The sequence below is a fragment of the Callospermophilus lateralis genome, chromosome 2 (genome assembly GCF_048772815.1).
Source record: "Callospermophilus lateralis isolate mCalLat2 chromosome 2, mCalLat2.hap1, whole genome shotgun sequence".
Lineage (NCBI taxonomy): Eukaryota > Metazoa > Chordata > Mammalia > Rodentia > Sciuridae > Callospermophilus > Callospermophilus lateralis.
This window is the reverse complement of record NC_135306.1, coordinates 161,172,727-161,194,108: the sequence shown is the minus strand read 5'-3', so window position 1 is coordinate 161,194,108 and position 21,382 is coordinate 161,172,727. Positions and strand designations below refer to the sequence as shown.

Below are 21,382 nucleotides of genomic sequence, written 5' to 3'. Positions count from 1 at the left end.
AAGTATAGTAAAGAAAAAGTGGGTCACTATTTTGATATCCAAAGTTGACATAAAATTTAATGTGACAGTAAATCTCTGTTGGAGGTACCAAGCAAATTAAGAGAAGCTGGAGCTGGGGTTGTGGTTCAGTGGTAGCGTGCTTGCCTAGCATGCATGAGGCACTGGGTTTGATTCTCAGCACCACATACAAATAAATAAAATAAAGGGCCATCAACAACTAAAAAATATTTTTAAAAAATTTAAGAGAAGCTTGTGGAGGTGAGGTACAGTCAAATATGTAAAGACAATAGGAAAGATAGCTGATGTGATGGTTTAGATATGAGGTGTCCTTTTGCTCATGTGTGACACAATGCAAGAAAATTTAGAGAAGAAATGATCTGGTTTGGGAGGATTAAGGTAACCAGTGCATTAATCCACTTGAATGAATTAACTGGATGGTAACCAGGCAGGCAGGGTGTGGCTGGAGGAGGTATGTTACTGAGGACGTGCCTTTGGGGTGTGTACTTTGTACCTGATGAGCAGAGGTCTTTCTGTGCTTCCTGTTGCCCTGTCCTGAGCTGCCTTCCTCCTCCACGCCCTTCTGTCTTGGTGTTCTTCCTCAGCTTGGCCCCAGAACTATGGAGTTGGCCATCTATTGACTGAGACCCCTGAAACTAAGCACCAAATAAATTTGTCCTTCTCTAAAATTGTTCTTGTCATCACAGAGAAAAACAAAAACAAAATTGACTAAAACAACTGGGATGTTAGAAGAATCTATATAGAAAAATAAATTTCTGACTGGGAGCAACCCCTGAAAACAAATAGAAGAGTGGTTTTCAAAGATTTTTTTTTTAGTCCTTGGATCCTTTTGTCAAATAAATCTTATGTGGAAGTCTAATTGTAAAATAGGTAAATAAGTTGCTCTAGTTGTATGTGTGTGTGTGTGTGTGTGTGTGTGTGTAGCAGAGAGAGAGAGAGAGAGAAAAAATGTTTTAGTCAAGATAGGTCAGATTAAGTACAGTAACAAACAACCCCAATATTTTATCAGCTATTATGACCACAAAGTCTTCTTGTTCATATTACATGTCATGAATGGACTTGGGTTCAGCTCTATGGTTTCTCATTTCAAAACCCAAGCTGATGGAACAGCTGCCATCTTTAACTGTGTTGGTTACCATGGCAGAAGAGAAGATGCAACTCTGAAGACTATTGCATTGTCAATCAAATGCTCCCGTTTACAAGAGACACACAGTACTTCTACCCGGGGTATGCGGTCACATGGCCCTACCCAACCACAAAGAGATTATCCCCAATGTCATTCCTAGGTACCTCAAAAGAACTCCTAAAGTCCATGAGCACTAGTTTGAATACTGTTGAATCAGTTCCTTTGTTGTATAAATGAGGAAACTGAGGTCAAATTGCTTACTCAAGGTGAAAGAATATCAAACATAGATCAGAATGGAACTCTCTTGGCTCTCAGGCCTAGCTCTTACCATTTTATCCCAGAATGTGGCCAGAGAGGCAGGGAATGGGGGGCTGTGAGGAGAGAATATGGTGATTCAAGAGTTAAATATAGATAAAGATCAGACGCATTCTGAAAGGAAATATGAACTTGAGGAAATTTTCCGTGAAGACTTGCCATGCATTCCAAGTGACAAATAGATGCAGTAAAGACATTATATTTGCTCTGATTACCCAGGGGATGCTGGGCAATATAAAGAGTATTTGCAGAGAACAGCCGCTGCTGATGAAACGTGGTGTTCCTAATGTGGTGTGGAGGCCAAGCAGAAATCACCAACTTGGCTGAGACCTAGAGAAATGCTCAAGTCAAGGTCAGCAGTGAGGAGGGCACCAACTGGTTCCACTCAAGTCAAGGCCATGGTACAGAGATCATTTATCCCACAGGATGAAGCACTTGCATTGTGTGTAACAAGCAACAACAATCACCCACTCGGTCCCTAGCACAGTGTTAGGTGTCAGGAGTCCAAAGACAAACAGCACACAGTGAAAAGAAGAAATGGTGAGACTTGAACTAGGGCCAGAGGGGAAGCCATAACCACAGGACTTGGTGACTATTAACACTATTTTTTTTTTTTTTTTGGGTCCTGAGGGGACAGGTAATGATGGAAGAAAGGAGTATCTAGAACGGCTCCTTTCTAGAGTTTCATTTCTAGAGTTTCTCAATGTGCATTTTGAAGGTACACAATTCCCTGGGTAGGGTAGTCCCATACGTAGCAGGATATGTAATAGTTTTGCACTTGGGCTGCGTTCTTGGCCACTTATTGTGAATGCCTGTTCTCTAAATGAATACACATGCACACACCAGCTCCATATGTCTCCAGAGGGACAATTCCCACGTCCACCCTGCACCACCCTTTTTGAGAATTGCTGACTCTTCACTCTCAGCCTCCATGCTGTGGCCTGATTATCACTCTCTCTCTAAAAACACTTATAAGATCCTGTTCTCCTTCCACCTGACTACTTCATTGCCTCCATATTTCCTCTGAGAAAGTAAGGTTTAGTATAAGATTGCCCCAAATCTGGGCCCTTTCTGCATTTCTACCTTCATTTCTCTTCCCCAGAACTATGAACCTGGCCATCTATTGACTGAGACCCCTTCACCTTCTCCCTTGTCCTTCATTCTCCCATATCATCTACATATTCATGCTTCAAATACATGAAACAATTTGCAGTTCCCTTGATGGCTAAGGTGATTTCTCAGCTCTGGACTTTTTCATATGCTACCCTCTAAACTGTGCCCCTCTCTACCAGGTGAAGTCCTGTGTCCACTCACCTGACCACTCTTCCTTTGTGCTGCTACAGTGGCCTGTACCCAAATCTATTTTACTTTGATCATACTTTTTGTGTTTGTTAACTTGGAGGAAATCACATATTGTATCAATTGCTCAGCTTTTCAATAGATCCTATAAACTTTCCCTACTTCAATATTTAGTAACTGCAAATCACCTCAACTCTCTGAATCTCAATTTCTTTTTCTGAAAAATGAGTATTAGAATGATAATAATGATAATATCTCCTGCATAGATTTATTCTGAGGACAAAAAAATACTTGCAAATTGTTATCTAATTACAGGGTTGGCCACTATGATATGAATGTAAAATATGTAATATAAGTACACATACTCATGTATGTTTATATATTTCCCCTACCATACTGTGAACTACAAATGTTTTGTTTTATGTGACTTTTTATTCTTAAGTGCTTAGCACAGTGCTAGGCATTTGTTTTGGAATGAGTAAACCAGCTAGTAAAGCAGAAAATTGTGCTCACTGAGTGATCATCATAAGTAGGCATGGAAATTTCACATATGTTTGAGGGTTGCAGCTGACATGTTTTAAGGAGCTTAAATCTTCATGTGTTTCACTTACTTGGAAAATTTACTAGTATGAACTTGCTTATTTCTTGATGGTGCCAGAGCAGGTGACCATGCATATTTAACCCTAAAGAGGAGGTGGAGACTGAGGGAACGTGGCGTTGTAGCTCAGCTCCACTGGGTCCCCATCCTGGCTCTGCTCCCTTTTCATTACAAGACTTTGTACTGGTTACCTAAACTTCATGAGCCTCAGTTTTCTTAGCTATAGGGTGGTTGCGCACCTACCAGTCTCACTGGATTGTTTGGGTTAGAACTGTGGATTCTGATATAGAGTTCTGGCTCTTACTAGTTGCTCATTAGCTTTTAGTTATTTTATCTTGTATTATTTCTTTAGTATGCCTGTGAGTAATTTGGAGATGAGGGTTCAGGGTTTAGTTGAGACACCCATTCACTGAAGTTCAGCTAGCATCAGGGGAATCTCATGAAATGTAAATGTAGTAGATTCTCTCTCTCTCTCTCTCTCTCTCTCTCTCTCTCTCTCTCTCTCTCTCCTCTCTCAATGACTTTCTATTACTGCTTTCTTTCAGCATTTCTCGATCATTCTTCCCTATTCAACCAGCTTCTCTGTCATGGCTGCCAGAAAAAGGGAGTCATGCCTTCCCACTCTGCACCCCTATGTTCCTTATTCTCCATTGCTAACTGATTCAGTCTTTTGTGCCTCAATCACAAATTCCCAGGAGAGAGAATGGGACTTCTGGACCAGCTTCTGGCCAAGAGGTGCCCATCCCTTGTCCATCAGCTTTGCCAGCAGTGAGGCTCAGGGTGGTGGGGAAGCAGGCGGTAGAATGCCCGAGGCTTCCCTGCCAGGGCTGAGGATCTCTCAGAAGAGGGTGAGGGGCAGGAAGGAAATAGCAGATGTCTCTGGTACAGTGTCCTGTCCCCTTGAGCTTTGCATCCATTCAGTGTTCAGTGAAGAGAGAAAGGAACAAGGACAGAAAAATGAGATTTGGTGGCAAAGCAGAAGAGGCCATCATGCGGATTAACTTTAATATTTTTTCTCTAGCTGTTGCAATGCTGTCTTCCTTGTTTATTTTTTGTTTGTTGTTTTGTTTTTAACCCTCCTAAAAAATATTTTTAGTTGTAAATGGACACAATACCTTTATTTTATTTATTTATTTTTATGTGGTGCTGAGGATCCAACCCAGTGCCTCACACCTGCCAGGCAAGCGCTTCACTACTCAGCCACAACCCAGCCCTTTTTAAATCCTTTTTTTGTGGCCGCCAGAAATACTGCTTCAGTTTTGATGGGGTCTAAGGGAGCCTGTCACTTTTTCCATCACTCAAAATCTCTCAACTCTGGTCTCCTCTGAGTCAATCCCTTGAAGGCAGTTATTAGAATAAACCTTCAATCTGGGCATTAATTGGTCAAAGACTTGAGGAAAAAAAGTTTTGAATGCCAGCAAAATCTAGGAAAATTGGGGGGAGGGCGGTCTCCTTGCCTTCCTGTGATGCTCAGTGGTGGAGTCCCCTGTCTCCCTTTTCTCCATTCCTGACCATGTTACAGTGTCTGATGGCCCCATGTTTACAGTCATAACCAGAGGGTCTGAGACCTGACAGGAGCAGGTTTTGGAGGCTGTGGTGGGTCTTGGATCTCCCAATGGGAGCCTAGGATGTTCCCAGGGTTAATGTGGAAGAATAGGGGAGACCGAGTGCCAGGAGCAAAAACCTTAAGAAGGAGCTGGCCTGCACGGTCATTTGCCAAGAAGGGCTGGGACAGGGCTAGAAGCAGTCCTCTGTGCAGAGAAGACAACACTTTAAAAACACAATGCTATCCCAGTGGCTCAGGAGGCTGAGACAGGAGGATCGTGTGTTCAAAGCCAGCCTCAGCAACCGTGAGGCCTAAGAAACCTAGTGAGAGCCTGTCTCTAAATAAAATACAAAATAGGGCGGGTATGTGGCTCAGTGGTTGAGTGCCCCTGAGTTCAATCCCTGCTAGCCCCCTACCAAATAAACCCCACAATGCTACGGTGAAGATTCTGTGCTGAGCTCACTTCTGTGGATGCCCCCCGACCATGGAGGATATCTGGTTTCTTTTTTCTTTTCTTTTCCTTCAACATTCAACTCAGTGCCACTGAGGCTGAAATCCTCCTGCTGCTCACCCTGCCTTCATGTGCCTGAAACAAGAGCCACTGTGCCCATCAGCTGTTGGGCAGCTCTTCAGGGAGTGCTAGGAAAGCTCCAGCCCGGACCCTGCCTTTGAACCGCATCCCTTCTGTCACCGTCTGCACCTGGATCCTTTGCAGTGGAGATACAGATCTTTGCTCTCTATAAAAGACAGAGTGGCACCCTTGGGCCTGTCCCTCTGCTACGCCTTCTAAGCAGTGCTCTGCTCCATCATCCCGGAGCTAGCTCAACACGTGTTGCTTTAATGTCTGGCAGAGCATGAATTGTAAATACGTCATTAGACTTTAAGGCTGTCGAGATGGTGGCTGAGGAGAGCAGGCCCTGAAGAAAGAGGAGTTTGGCTGAAAATGAACTGCTGAATAATTTATCGTGAATTGGAAAGTCAATACCTTAAGTGAGGCGTGGTGAAACCTGAGATCTCGGAGGTAAACACTGCAAGGATGTAATTTTTTGAGAGAACATTATCAAAAGGAATGACGGGTTGGAAGGAGCAGAGGATTGAAAGACCCTGGTGGAGGGTGAGCTGACCAGGTGTGGGGGTGGGGATGGAGCACAAAAGGAGAAGCCCAGGAGATCTTGCCTGCAAGGCCTCTGCATCCTAGCTGGAGGAGAGAAGAGGCCAGGGAGGAGTGCGGGGTTGGGGTGGGGAATGGAGAACAATGAGTGACACTCAAGAAAACCTGACCAGTAGGCTCAGGAAAGCTTCCTGGAGGAGGGCGACAGGCCTGGCAAGCATTTACTTAAGGGAGAGGAGGAGAAGAGAATTTCATCAGATGAGCCATTAAGGTGTAGCAGGAGAGAAGCTGGTGGGAGCCACAGATTGAAGAACACACACACAAGAATGGACTTCCATTGATGTGTGAAATGGGAGCCCTGCAGATTCTTTGACAGGAAGTTGGCATTCATTCATTCATACATTTATTCATCCAGTGAAAATTCAGCATGTACTTAAGGAGCAATGTTCCAGACTCCCTGCAATTCCTGAGCACCAGGCAGGCATGGTCCCTGACCTCGGGGGGCTTACTTCTGATAAAGGAGACAGACCATCAATGAATGGTTATCACATTTGATGAACTAAGTGCTCTACATGCACCATCTTAATATTGCCATGTTGTTAAGAAGTAGGTGAAACAACTATTTCCATTTTATAGTTAAAGATGCTGAGACTTAGAGAAGTTAGGTTTTTTGTTCAACACAACCGAGCTAGTAAATGGTAGAGCTAGGACTCTTATCATGCTACCCTGCCAGAGTGATTTAGGGCTACATGTTTGGATGGAAAAGTATTTAGGACTGGGGGCCAGTGTTCGACCCATGGCTTTGTTCAGCAGGCCAAGGAGGTTTTCTAGGAAAAGGAGTTAAGTTGAAACTTGATGAGCTGGGTGACAGTCATGTTCCACGTATTTGGGCCTGGAAACATGAGAGAGGAGGGTTTGCATTTTTAAAAGATCACTCTGGCTGCTTTGTGGGGAACTGATTGGTAGGACCAGGAGTGCAAGCTGCTGGAGCATGAGGGTGTTGAGAGGCAGAAAATAAGTGAACCAATAAATATGTCACATCCTTGAACACTTTATTCACAGGAGTGTCCCTCAGCCCCTTGATCAAAGTCCTTTTTCCCCTCATTTACATCCACCTCTAATAATTCAGCTATTCGTTTTCCCAGTTTATAGCAGGTTGGGAGTAACAATTTTGGAAAGAATTTGAGAGTGCAGTGGGTATTCAAGAGGGAAGAAATACTGGCAATCCTGAAAAGTGACAGCTCGATTGTAAGGAAAGATTAAAAAAAAAACTATTTAAAATGTTTGAACAAACAAACTCATGCTGATCACAGCAATGGGACTGGTTGATGGAAAGGCAAATGACCCTGTTCCAATAGCCCCTTCCCATGTCATCCTCGTATCTGATCTCTCTAGTGGTTATTTGAGTCAACAACAACATAGTGTGTGATCAATAACTCAGGTTTAAAAACCGGGAAAGGAAAAAGAATGAGGGCACCTTCCCAGCAGCACTAAGTAGTTGTGGACCCATTCCAAGATGGTCTCAAAGCCTGGAGCCCAGCGTTCCCCTTCCAGTCTCCAAGCACAACCGTCTCCCCCTGTGTGAGGCCATACTAGGGTTGTCGAAGCAGAGGGGCTGGAGCCTGTCAAAGCCTTTAGCCTGTCATCGTGAGTCATGGTGAAATGGGAGCTAAGGTAAAAGACCACAGTGACATGGTGGCTATGGGCCTCCTTCAGAAGCAGGGCCAGAACATTTTCTAGTCCAGTGTGACCTTTAGGGACTTAGAAAGGACTCTAGGGAGCATCCTCAAGGAAGCACAGGTGTAAATAATCCCATGTTGCCTGGATTCTCAGATTTGACCAGCGAGGGCATGGCACAGGCCTCTGCACTCTGCCATCGTGGACATGGCCGTGGCTGGCAAGTGTGGGAGATTCCCTCTCTTCTAAGGATGTAGGTTAGCCCTCCTCCATGTCTTGGACTGATGCCCTCAGTACGCAGACATGCCAGCATGATCCTTCATCCCTGAGACAAGAAGCTGGCCCTTTCCCAGTTGGTGGCACAGGACACCAGCCCCAGGCCATATTTATTTACCTCAGTTATCTCACTTTGGTGGTTAGAAGTATACAGGGGACTGGGTCAGTGGAAGACACCTGTAGAACTTCTATTTCAGGTGCCTTATTTTATTGTTACTGTTGTTGCTAGTACGATAAATAGACCTTAGTATCTAGAAAGATTTCCGAACTATTATTTTCCTGTAAACTAGAAAAGTTTTCTTTCACTTTTAGGAATTGGAAGGCTGAGATAGAAAAAAAAAAATACTGTTTGAGGAGTGGGGAGACCACTGGAGCTTGATTCTGTAAGGATTTAGGTCACTTCTTCTTCCAACTCTCTCGGGTTATCTGCTTCCTTTGATTAAACCCAAAACCTTCAGATTCTATCTGGGAGACCAATTAGGAAAAGAATCTTCACTAGAAGATGGGTGGCGAATCTTACAGGGCAGCCCTGGTCCTCAGTTTTTTACCCAGTTATGACATTCCATTTGGGAATGGTGACCACTGGAAATTGAATTTCTGAAGCCACAATGTCTCCCACACAACTTTTGCTAGCTTGAGTTTTAAATGTATTTTTTGTTGCTAAAATTAATAGAACTTTTTTCATTGTTTCTGGAGTATAAGAAATGCAAATGATTTTTTTGTTTATTGATCATATATCCAGGAACTTATTAACTATAATAAATTGGTACTATCAGGAGGATTGCAAGTTCAAAGCCAGTCTGAGCAACTTAGCAAGGCCCTAAGCAACTCAATGAAACCCTGTCTCTAAATAAAACACAAAAAGGGCACAGTGGTTAAGCACCCTGAGTTCAATTCCAGGTACCCCCCCCCCCACCACGCATGTATGTGTGTGTGTGTGTGTGTGTATGTATATATTTGGTTTCATATATCATATAGTATATTTTAGGAGGGTTATAGTATATTTTAGGAAGATTATTATGAAGATGATTGAAGTAAAAAAAGAACAAATAAAAAATCTAGTTTCAGTTTTCTAGGGATTTTTACATGTTGGATTTATTGTTCTCTGACACTACTGGATAATATATAATTTAAGTAAAAATCTTATTCATTAATATATTAATATTTATTTAGTACCATGATAAGCTACAATGATATTAGTGGGAATAAAACTCAGAGATTCATCTCTGCCCTCCAGGAGTCAATAGACTACAGTTGTTAACTAGTTAGTAGTCTAGGTGAAAGATGAAGGGAGAGATAACATGGAGAAATTTAGGTTGATTTTGTGGCATATGTAACTAGTCGTTAGAGTCAATACAGCTTGGTCATGATGGACATGAAGAACAAAAGATCATTTCTGGGCTTCTGGTTCACACAACTGAATGGATGCTTTCATTCACTAAGATGGGACACCACAAAAGGACTAGATTTGGGAAAGGAGGTAGGAGGGGAATCTCAGGAGTTTTATTTTGCCAGTTTGATTTTGAGATGCTTATGAATCACATAAGGAGGGAAGTTAGCAGGCAATTGGGTTTACTAGTCTGGAAGTTGGCAGGGAGACCTGGCTTGAATCATCTGTCTAGAGAGAGTTGATGGTTGGAGTGTAGATGAAAAGGGAGCGTCTGGAGAGAGCAGAGTAAGAGAGGAGAGAGACTTGGATGGAATCTTGCTGAGCTGTGACATTTAATAGCCAGTAGATGAAGATAGGTTGGTAGTGGGGAGAGGCAAGAGGAAATCTGGCTGAGCATACTGTCTTAAAAACTAAAAGAATGGAAAGTTTTAAGAAAGAAGAGAAATCAAACAATGTTCAAAGTTGCTGAAAGGTTGAATCAGGAGGACTGAGAAATGTCATTGGATTTACTACTTTGAGATAATTGGTAACTACATTGAGGGTTATTTTGGAGATGATTATCATGCTTGGAGAGCGAGTGAAAAGTGAGAATGTTTTTCTGATAATTTATTGGAAAATGAATCTGTATTGTTGTTTTGGTTTTAGAATACAGTATCATAAATTAAAATGCTCTATGTAATGTTTTGAACAACCAACAATAAAAATTAATTAATTAATTAATTAAATTAATTAATTAAAATGCTTAGGCTCACAGAAGTAAGCTTTATTAAGAAGCACAAACTTAGCATTCTATACCTACCCTTTTCTATAGTTGCTGAAGCTCCTGCAATAAAGTTATGATGGATGGCAAGGAATTTGTTGTGTCTGTCACACTACTTGGGGATATGGGATCTTAAGACTTCATTCTGGAGACTGTCAGCTCCCTCATCATGTTTGTGGATGCCTGGATAAGGCAGCTTGTGTACAGTGGACAATTATTAGCAAATACCCAGCCATTCTCAGTTTGAGTTCTGTCAGAAAAGTGATTATGTTGGTATCTGTAAGTATATTCTGCCACATCCACCTATCCATTGGCACCTGCGGAGGCTATTTTATCCAGAATCATTCATTTGAGTACTTTGAACTTTTTTTTTTTTTTTTTTGCATCTGTCATTTGTCTTGGAACCAAGTTTATACAAGTCCTTTGATGATAAATTCCACAGCTCTCTGAGTAGGGGCTCGGGGCCTGCTGCAAATGCAGGCTGTCCCCAGCTTTTGGTCTCTGGCTCTGTCAGAGGAAGCAGATTGCTGACTACCTCCCAGCTGCTTCTTGCCACTTGCAATTTGTGCTTTCTACAGAAATCACTCTGTTCTGAACCAGCCAGTAACCTCACTGTTGTGAGAAGTTGGTGTGTCTGCTGAATATTTTATTTGCCATCTGTCTGGCAGCAAAGCCCAGAACATGCTTATGGGCCAGTAATGCCCCAGACCATCATATACCAATCCTGAAAAGGTCGTTGCTTCTCCTCAGGCCTCGCAGGCACCAGTGATCCCTTACAGAGGGGCTTTGCTATTTCTGTGAGTCTGAGAGTGAGGGTCTGGGTGGCTGCTGAAACAGCTCTCTGATGTTTTTGTTCAGACATGAAGGTGGCCACCAGGCATTCCCCAGGAAAAGTCATTTCACCACCCAGCTCCTCTTCTCTTCGCCTTACTGGAGCCCGCACAAGGATTTTCAGGGAAGCACCTTCCCTGAGTCTGAGGGAATCTCTGACTCTCTGCTCTGCTTTGATATCAGGTATCCCCCAAAAGCTCATGCGTGAGACAATGCAAGAATGTTCAGAAGTGAAATAATTTGGTTATGAGAACTTTAACCTAGCCAGTGGGTTAATCCACTGATATGCATTAACTGGGTGGTAACTAAAGGCAGGTAGGGTGTGGCTGGAGAAGATAGGTCATTGGGGCTGTACCCTTGGGGTTTATGTTTTGTCTCTGGAGAGTGGAACTCTGCTTCCTAGCTATCCTGTCCTGAGCTGCTTTCCATCACACCCTTCCAACCATGACGTGCTGCCTCACTTGAACCCAGAGCTACGGAGTCGGCCCACCAGGGACTGAACCTCTGAAACCCTAACCCAAAATAAACTTTTCCTTGTTGTTGTCTGGTCTTTTGATCACAGGGACAAAAAATCTGACTAACACACTCCCTGTGCCCTATTAGTAGGGCTCCAGACATGGGAAGTCCCCTAGCTTGGTTCCACTAGATCCTCACTTTTGAAATGCTGGATTTAATGGAGCTTTTCCCTATTCAGGGGACAACATCCAGTTAGGGGTTGAAAGCTCTTCTCATTCCAACATATACCTAGACAGATGGAAATGGGGTCTCTCACTTTCTAGTCTTGACCAGCCAGCAGTTCCTTCTTTGAGGATAAGGGTCCCTTGGCTGCTCCTCAGGAGGGAGGAGGTATATGGGAGAGTGCTAGGCTTAGAGTTAGAGCCCTTCACCACTTTCACCCTTTAGTGTTTGACATTTGATAGTTTTCTCACCTCTAGAGTGGGTGTGAGAATAGCTTACCTGTGGAGCTATTGTGGAACAGTACTGGTAATACAACCTGCCCTAGAGGGCCAGGTGGTCCAACGAATCACTTCACTTTGGGTAGTGAAGTGAGCTACAAATAGAGCTACTTTGGGTAGCTCTATTTGTTTCTACTTATAGAAGTTGCACAGAAACCCAGTACTCATCCTTTTAAGTAACAACAACAACAACAAAAGCACATTTAAAATATATATGTAGTCCCTAGGCTGCATATATATGCTATAGAATATGTATATTGTGGGCTGGGAATGAAACATGTTGATTTAATATTTAAATAAAAATGTGAAGTACTAGCAAATCTAATATTTATTGAATATTTACCACACCTGTGTGCCAAGCTTTCCAAATACTATTTTATTTAATCTACGTGACAACTCCATGAGGTGGTCATTACATTTTACAGATGAGGAAATGGAGATACAGTACTGTGAGTAACTTGCTCAGATTCATCGAACTGGTAAATAAATGGCAGATGCCATTTCCAACCCAGGTTCATTGGGTTCCATGTGTGTTACCAGGATGCTCGATTGCTTTCCTTGTCAGCGTATCTTATCTCCTACTGAGCATCCTTTTTAAATAACAGGAAGCCAAAACTTTCATAAATCTCTCACTGCATGTGTGAAAGCAGGCAACTCTATAAAATTGTCATGTAAAATACCCTGAACTAAGAAATGACTCGAAGGGAGCAAATGTGGTAGTTGATAACAACCTTGCTCTCACTATGTGGTGAAAGGGATTGTGCACCTTGATGGTTCTTTTTATTTTTCTATAGAAAACACCCTTATGGGTAGCACAAGTAACTCAAGCCTCTTGTAGGTATGTGTGAATGTGTGTATGTGCATTTGTTTCATTTGGTGAAAGTCTTGCTCCCACAGTATTGCTCTCTTCTCTGTGGCCTTAAACCATAAAGGTTGGCCATTTTCCTGACCATCAGAATCATACGAACATAAAGGCTTGAGTTGTTCTTGGTGTGATGTGTTTGAAGCCCCTGGTGTGTGAAGCTGAACTTTTAGTTGCTAGGTATAATTACTGTTGTCCTACAGATGAGGATGTGGGCTTACGATAGTTAAATGGCTAGCTCAGATCACAAAACATGAAGCAGAACCCAGCATAACCAGAGGCATCATTTTTGAAATTAAAGAATAATTCTAATTTTGAAAGTATTATATTAAGAACTATTCATTCTCAGAAATCGGACATTGGAGAGAACTTCAGTTCAGAATTTGACCACTTCTGCTAGTCCTGGTTCTTTTCCAATACAAAGCCCATGGCTCACAGTTTCACATGTATTGGTTCTCAGATTTTTGTGTGTGTATGAATCATCAGGAGATTTTGTTGAAACAGACTTGATTCAGTAGATGTGGGATGGGCCCAATGTTCTGTACTTCTATGAAGCACTCAGGTGATGCTGATGTAACTGGTCCACGGACCGTACTTTGAATACCAGGTCATAGGGTAATGTGAATTCTTAATTTCATCATTACTGCCAAGTTATATTCCAAAGTGATTGTACCAATTATACTCCCACCAGAAGAATATGGGAGTACTTATTTCCCACATGTTCTCTCTAATGCTTGAAAATTATCATAATGCGTTTTTGTCAATCTGATAGGTAAATCAGGGCATCTATGTTTTTTAAAAACATGCTTTTAATTTTTAACAAATTTATAGCATCTTTTTATATGTTTATTGGCCATTTACATTTTGTCTTAACTGTCTGCTTATATTCTTGGCCCAATTTTCCATTTAAATAGTTTTGCCCTTCTATTTTATTGGTTTATGTGAATTCTTCGTATGTTCTAGATATCAGTCCCTGGTCTGTTAAATACATTGCAAATATTTTCCTCCAGGGAAGAAAGTTCAGTGCAGTAGAGATATCTAGGGACTAAATGGCAGTGAAGGTGCTTAGCAGGTGCACAGTCGCTTCTTGGGAAGGAATTTGGTGCCTCTACCAACTGTTTGTACCTTTCTTTCCCATATTTATATGTCAAATAAGAGCTTATGATACACGTCAAGTTGTTTGTGGGCTTCCGTCATGAAAGAGGTGCAGGGCCAGGATGAAGGTGTGAGTCACCTCTGGACCACCAGTGCCCAGCATTGAGTCTAGTACAGATTGGACTCTCAGAAAATATTTAGTGGATAATTAAGTGGGCAGAGTTGGTTAGATGTGTGTAGTTACAGGATTCCTTTCAGGATCTGCTCTGTTCCTTTCAGGGGTGCTTTGGGTCCTTGAATAAGTGAAAGAAGAGGATCAAGAAAAACCTTTGTTGGGGTGGGGATGTGGCTCACCTGGCATGCGTGCGGCCCGGGTTCGATCCTCAGCACCACATACAAACAAAGATGTTGTGTCCACTGAAAACTAAAAAAAAAAAAAAAAATAAATAAATATTAAACTTCTCTCTCTTAAAAAAAAAAAAAAAACCTTTGCTCACAGTTAGAGGAGAGCACCTTCTGGATGTCTTGACTTCTCTCATTTATCTTTTAGTTATTTTGGTGCTCAGAGAAAGTAATAATAGCTATAGCCAATACTGACATAGTACATTTAGTATGCTTTATATAATTCATCCATCTGATTTTCATGACATTCATATGAGGTAGGTGTTATTACTATTATCCCCATTTTGCAGATGAAAAACTGGGGCCTGGAGCATTTAATAATCTACCCAGGATCATATAGTTAGTAAATGGCGGAAGTGGATATGAACCCAGCCAACTGGCACTCTACTCTGTGTTCCAAAGACAACATATGAAAACACTAGGCCTGACACCTAATAGGTACCAAAAAATACTAGTCTCATTGCCATCTCTCTCCCAGAAGGGTGCCTTTTCAGTCACTGCACCTTATGCCTATAGCTTGGCAGAATCCAATCTTAGACCTCCATAGCCTTTGTCTCTGAACCTGTATCTGTCCTTGCTGGAAGCCCCATGATCCCAGGTTGTCTTAAGAACCTGGCAACCCCTCTCCCCATCTAGCCTGCATACAGATTGGGGCTTTTCACTATCAGGATCTGTTTTTTTTTTTTTCTCTTTAGCCCCAGCATCCTAATTGGCACCTCCAGTCCCAAGGCTTTGCATGGTGCTGCCATCTGGTGGGATAGATGGACACTGACACTCCTCCCTGAGGAGTGGACTCCTGCCATTGCCCAAGATTGGTTCACTGTTCCTCTTTAACTCAGTTCAGGGGAACCTCTGAGAATATAATGGATTGGTGGCTGCACTCCATTAATAATTGGATTTTCCCTATTTTAGTGTCAAAGATATTTTGAATGAAAGCTTAGTGTTGGTGAGATGACACTCAGGCTATGCATGTGGGCAGGAGAGTCCTACTAGCTCACTCCCAAATCTCATCAGGAGGATAGCAGCTTCGTCAGTGTAAAAGATGGGTGAAGTCCAAAGGCTGTATTGGGCAGACCCTACCAAGGATGTCTGCTTCTTTAGCACATTCTCACTTCCTCTTGTGAGAGGAGATACCAGATTTACATCCTCAGAAGTTTAAAGAAAGACTTTTAGAGTTTCTGCTCACATTCATTATCTGATTACCTCTTCAGTCCTGATGAACTCTCCAGGACCCTGATAATGACTCCATAAAGCAGAATTTATTTAAAGAAAAGGTGAGGTGACATTCATAGGTTAGATAAATGACCTAACTTGAGAATCACCATCTAGGATGAGTGATAGCAGCTTTCCAGGTTCAGAAAAGAGGCCCATATTAAGACTATGAAGCTCAGATTATATCCACATGTCTAGAATAAACTGGGTGTGTCCAGGTCAACTTGTCATTCAGACAAAATCCTCAGAGGCTCAGTAATTACTTGTTGGATTGAATGCAATTGAATTGAGGATCAAAGATATGAATTCCAGAACAGAAACTGTTCATAAGAGAGCTTGTGTGTGCTCTCTTGTGAACAGTTCCTGGATGATACCTTCTGACCTAGGACTCTGCAAGATCATTGTGGTTAAAATCTTTATGTTCCCTTTTACTCAAGGTGGTCTTGAATAGAAAGTTAGGGTCCTGGGGGCAACCAGTCTTCCATTTTGAATAGCCTATCAATCTGTGCGGACCACTGCACTACTGATGGTAAAGACAGACATGATAAATAGAAAGCCAACGAACTGGAGCCCAGCTAGCTAAGAAGAGATGAGCCCCTTGCCGCTATAGTTTTAATTCCTGTTAGCTTGCATTAGAGGAGACAGAAGAGATATTGCTTGGTAGAAAAACCAAGTACTGCCAAATAGAAGGATGAAGCTTATGTGATTGTGCTCTGGCCTTGGGAAAGGAGGAACCATATCCTGGAAGGAGATTAATATGAGCCTGAGCAGCCACAATGTGTACCTTTCTGGTGTTTCCTATCATTTAATCTTCAAAACCAGTCCTTCAGTGGAGTGTTGTTTTTATTTGATACTTGGGGGAATTTGAGCTCACTGATGTTTTGAAACTTGTCCAAGCTCACATAACTAAGAAGCGATGGTCCAGAGGTTAGAACTCCAGAGTCTGACTGTCCCTCCAGGGAATATTCGTTGAATTGGTGAACTCAACCCGGTGACCTTTTAGAGAAGAGAGCCTATTCTGTGCTCTTATCTGTGTTCTTGTTATATTAATGCCCTCTGTGGTCACACATTATCTTAGAGCATCAGCTGGTACAAAATTTAATGTCATACATTGTTTTTTTCTAGAAACTTATCTTTTAATTTGAAATCCCCCTGCACCCCCCAATGTGAAAAACAACTATGGTCTCCTCTCAGTCTAACTTGCGGTACATTTGGAAGATCCTGGTAAGAGCTGAATTTCTAGGGCTCCCTTTGGGAAAGAGTGCAGAGTGGAAGCCAGGATGATACTTTTGCCATCAGCTGTGCCCAAAGCCACTGCCACTAAGTCCATTCAGCCTGAAGAAAACCCAAGTCCGCCCTTTGTGAGCTGAATTATGCTTGCAGAAGAGGAGAAGACCCCGGACTTCTTCTTTGTGGAGGCAGGCAGCAGACTGGCCTATCTTGATTTTTGTTTTTCCCCAGAAACTGTGCACATTTTCTCCTGTCGTGAATGTGTCTCATTCATGCACACTATTCTCCTCTCTCTCCTTTACCATTCCCATTGTTCTCTCCTCCAATTGGAGGTGAAGAGAAATCTTCCCAGATCCCTAGTTGGTGCTTCTTTCCCCAATATCTTTTGTCAGCAAAGCACTGGATGAAGGGCCTTTGGCTGGTCGGGCCATAAAGTGCCTCTACTTTGGTTCTGTGCCCTCCTTTTGTAGGGCTAGTTTTTTGAATTCTGAAAAATTCCCTCGAGAAAGCCACTCTGAGCCCTAAAAGTCAGGTTAGAGTCAGGCCACTCAGGGTGTGCATGCAGCAGCTGCAGCCCTGACTTCCAGGCCAGAACAATGCAACTTAGAGTAGGGAAATCTATGTTTTAAAAAGCCCCAGTTTAAAGAAATTGGAAGCAGAAATAGGTGGTTCAGAGACATCTAATAGTCACCGATTCTGTTTCCAGAAGATTCACGGGGGAATCTCGAACCCTTTGACAACTGCCAAGTCTGGGACACCCCAGGGGGCCAGGAAATAAAGGGCAGGATGGAGGCCGAAGTGAGGCCAAGGAAGGAGTGGATGACCACAGGGTCTGACCGCTTAAGTGGTCTCTTGGGGTCCTGGCAACCGCAAAAGGATAGCGGAGTCAGTTTTCTGGTGGGACCTGCTCCAGAAGCCCCTCAGTCAGGGCAGATAAGGGGAACTGAACCCCGAGATCCCCGGAAGTCAGGGATTCCTGCGCAAAAACCAGAGCAAGGGCAAGAGCTGGAATTCCCCTACAAGCAGAATCTGCCGACCTGGGCTGGGGCTGGAGGCGAGCCATCTTCGGAAGCCTGGGGTAAGGGCAGCCTGCGCGGGCACGGGTGGAGGCTCAGGCGCGTCCCTGGGGGCGGGAGCTAGGGAGGCCAGCAGGTGGGGCCCGGGGCGAACTCCGCCCCCCCGCGCCTTCCTCGTTGGTCCGCAGCCGCCCAGCCCCGGCCCCTCTACCGAGCCGGAGCGCGATTGGTGGTGGCGCTTGTCGCTCGGAGGGGGCCGGTCCGGTCTGCTCCGCCGCTTTCCCTGCCGCCGCTGCCGCCGCCGCCGTCCTGCTAGCAGCGCGGGCCGGTCGGACCGCCAAGGCAGCCGGAGCTTGGCGATGGGAAGCGGCGCGGCCGCGTACCCAGGCAGTGGCAAAGTTTCCCAGACGTGTGCATCGGGTGGCGCAGCTGCTGGCCACCCGCGACCGTTCTAGAAAGGCTCAGGGATTTTTAATTTGGAAAAAATTCTGTCTCATTTCCTTTGTCAGCTCTCTCCTGGTAGCCAGCGGCGCGAGCTGCAAACTTGGGCACCGCGGGTCCACAGCCATCGGACCCGGTTTTGGAGAACCTCGCGACTCAAGTGCAGCCCCAAGCGTGCTAGGGGGTGTGATCGCTGGGCAGTCCCGGGCGCGCATCAAGGAGGGGCCCCCGGGAGCTCTATATGGAGGTGGGAGTCCAGAATGGTGTGCACCAGGAAGACCAAAACTTTGGTGTCCACTTGCGTGATCCTGAGCGGCATGACCAACATCATATGCCTGCTGTACGTGGGCTGGGTCACCAACTACATCGCCAGCGTGTATGTGCGGGGGCAGGAGCCGGCGCCTGACAAGAAGCTGGAGGAAGACAAAGGGGATACTCTGAAGATTATCGAGCGGCTGGACCACCTGGAGAATGTCATCAAGCAGCACATCCAAGGTACTGGCGCCGCAGGAAACTTGGGCCGCCCACGAGACCCGGGAGTGCCCACACCGCGCTGGGTGTTTGGGGTTAGTGCGCATCAATCCCGCGAGTGCCGGGCTTTGGGGCCGCAGACGCTTGTGGGCTGGGGATCGGGTTCCTGTTAGCTCTTACCCGCGTGCAGGACCCTCAGTATCTGAGACTCTGCGCGCTTTCCCAGGGCACATGTGTGTGTGTGCGCGGGGCTGCACAAGCGGGTGTGGGCAGCTCACAGTCGATATGGGGGCGCGCTGCGCACGTGTCGAAATGTGCGTGTGACACCAGGCTGGTTGCTCACCGGCTTTCGGGATCGCACACAAGTCCAGCTTGAAATTGCGTGCGTGTGGACGTGTGTGTGTGTGTGTGTGTGTGTGTGTGTGTGTACAAGAGAGTAGGAGTGCGAAAGAGCTTATTAGGTTACTGTAAGGGACTAACAACGAGATCCCGCTTGACTCTAGCTGTTGGCATTTAGGACCACAGGCTTCGGGACAAGCCCAGGCTAGGAAGATCGCATACCCCACAGCCCGAGCCTCAATGCCAGCCTCCCAATGATGCTCGGTCCCTCAGCGACTGGGAATACAGGGATGCATCTGTGACTGGGTGGCTAATGAAACCAATAGTGGTTCTCACCTCTACTATGGCCCGCTGGTCTAGGACCCTCCCTAGAAGCAGGTGTCAAACCCGGGAAGAAGCGCTGGAGCCTGAGCTCTGTTCCCTGCGGTGGTGCCTCCGCCCAGGACAGATAGAACCCGCCCTGGGCTGAGCCTTCCCGGCACCAGGCTCAGGCGGATCCCTTAGTAGCTCCTCTTCCAGGCCCAGGGAGCGGCTGGGGTGGAGCGGACAGACCTATGCGGGGTAGGACTCCGGACAGACCTACACTGGGTGGGCCAGGAGTCCAAGACTGCTCTGGACCGGTGCACTCCAGGCTGTCGCTGGGAGTCTCAAAGGAGGGTGGGATGCGGGGCATTCTCCTGAGGTAACCCCATAGGATAAGCTGTCAGAAGGAAGGGATGGAGTTCTGGGCACTGGAGCCTCGTGTACACACACACACACACACACCCACACACACTCACAGACACAGGTTCCTCATGCTCACACTTGCTTTTTGTCACTTTTTGGCATCCCCTGCTTTCTATTAGGAGTGTGAGCTTCTTAAGGGCAGGGCCAAGCCTAGTTCACCTGTGAACCTGGCAAGCCCACCAACCACTGGGGCCAGCACTGGAGGACCTTGACAATATTGGGTGGAATTGAAGGCTGTCTGCCCCAGGAGCTCTCTTGTTTACACCTGGGTGTCTGGGTTCCAATCCTTGCACCTGCTACCCTTGCCAGAAGGGTAGGGAACTGTTCTCTCTGAATCTGGCGCATGCACCTCTGCAAGTGGCCAGAATGGTTTGTTCCTTTCCAGGGAAGGCTCAGCCAGGTTCAGGTGAGTCTGGAGAGCTGTCCATATCTATTGTGCTTCTTGACTAATCTTAAAAACAAGCTGGTGGCTTTGACAGTTTCCCAGAAGAGGGATCCTTGACAAATTCTTCTTCAGTCCTGCCTCTGCCTCTCAACCTGGCATTGAGTTTGGCAGACAAACTCTGATGTCTCTCTGATGTCTGCCTGTTGCTATTTCTTACTTGTCATCTTCATCCTTTGGGTTTGGCTTGACAATCAGCAAAAGAAATACAGTGTTCACCACAGGGCTTTTCATAATGTTCTGTGGGAGACATAAGGCCATATCTTGCTTTGACACTTCTGGTTTTGCCTATAGATTTCAAGAAATTTTCATTCACATATACTGTGAGTGTGTATGTGTGCTCAAAATTATCTTCTTGTGTCATTCTGTCTGATCAGGGAGTAGGTGAGCAAGGTACCACTGGGGAAACATGGAGGGTAAGTTAGGAGCCTGTGAGCTCAGCACAAAGGGCCCATCATGTTGATGGTGGACCAGGTGGCATGATTTATAAGGCTTCATGGGAAAATGCATGAAATGTTGAAGGTGAGAGGAACCTTGGTGATTTTTTTCCAGGAAACCTTGTAACTGCATATTGTTTAGAACTTTCAAATTTATACCTGAAAAAAAAAAAAAAAAAAAAACTGGGGAGATGGATAAAAAAGAGACCAGGATCTTTTGGAACATGGGTCCAGTTCTCTTAGATGTGCAATTTCTCCTCTGAACACTCCTAAATGTCTGTAATCTTAAGAAAGAAAGGCCAAGGCCACAACTTATAGTGGGGTGGGGCAGGGCAGTGACTTGGTAAAGACTAGACATGAGGCAGTGGAGTTCAGTGTGTCAATGACTATAGCTCTCTCCATGGTGCCAGAGCCATCCCTGAATTTGGGATTAGGGAACACAGGTAAGAGGCCCAGAAAGGGGGACTGGTCACATGCAGTGCTGTGAGGCAGAGGGAGGGAAAGGACAATGAGATCAGACCCCTGTGCTTGGAAATGGGCCATGCCTGTGTATCCACTGTCAAGTTCCCTCCCATCTGTAAAGCAGTTTGAACAATCCACTTGACATCATGGAACGGAGAGGAGCTAGACAGCATCTACTATTCTAAGAACTTTGCCTGTGTTGACCTGTTGACTCCTCACTTCTAATCAGGTAGATAATAGTAACTCTACTTTACAGACATGGAAACCAAGGCATGAAGAGGTTACTTGACTGGTCCAAGGTCAGGCCATTTCAATTTAGATGTGGTATCCCCCAAACGCTCATG

General features: G+C 44.8%; 1 protein-coding gene across 1 annotated transcript in view; it reads left to right on the top strand.

Moving 5' to 3' along the window:
- Positions 1-18,018: 18,018 nt before the first annotated feature.
- Positions 18,019-21,382, top strand: part of Galnt18 (polypeptide N-acetylgalactosaminyltransferase 18) — a 333,826-nt gene continuing 330,462 nt past the window's right edge. The window contains exon 1 of the mRNA XM_076844211.2: positions 18,019-18,656. Coding sequence (XP_076700326.1) covers positions 18,422-18,656 — 235 coding nt within the window. The 5' untranslated portion in view covers positions 18,019-18,421. The remainder of the gene's footprint in view (positions 18,657-21,382) is intronic.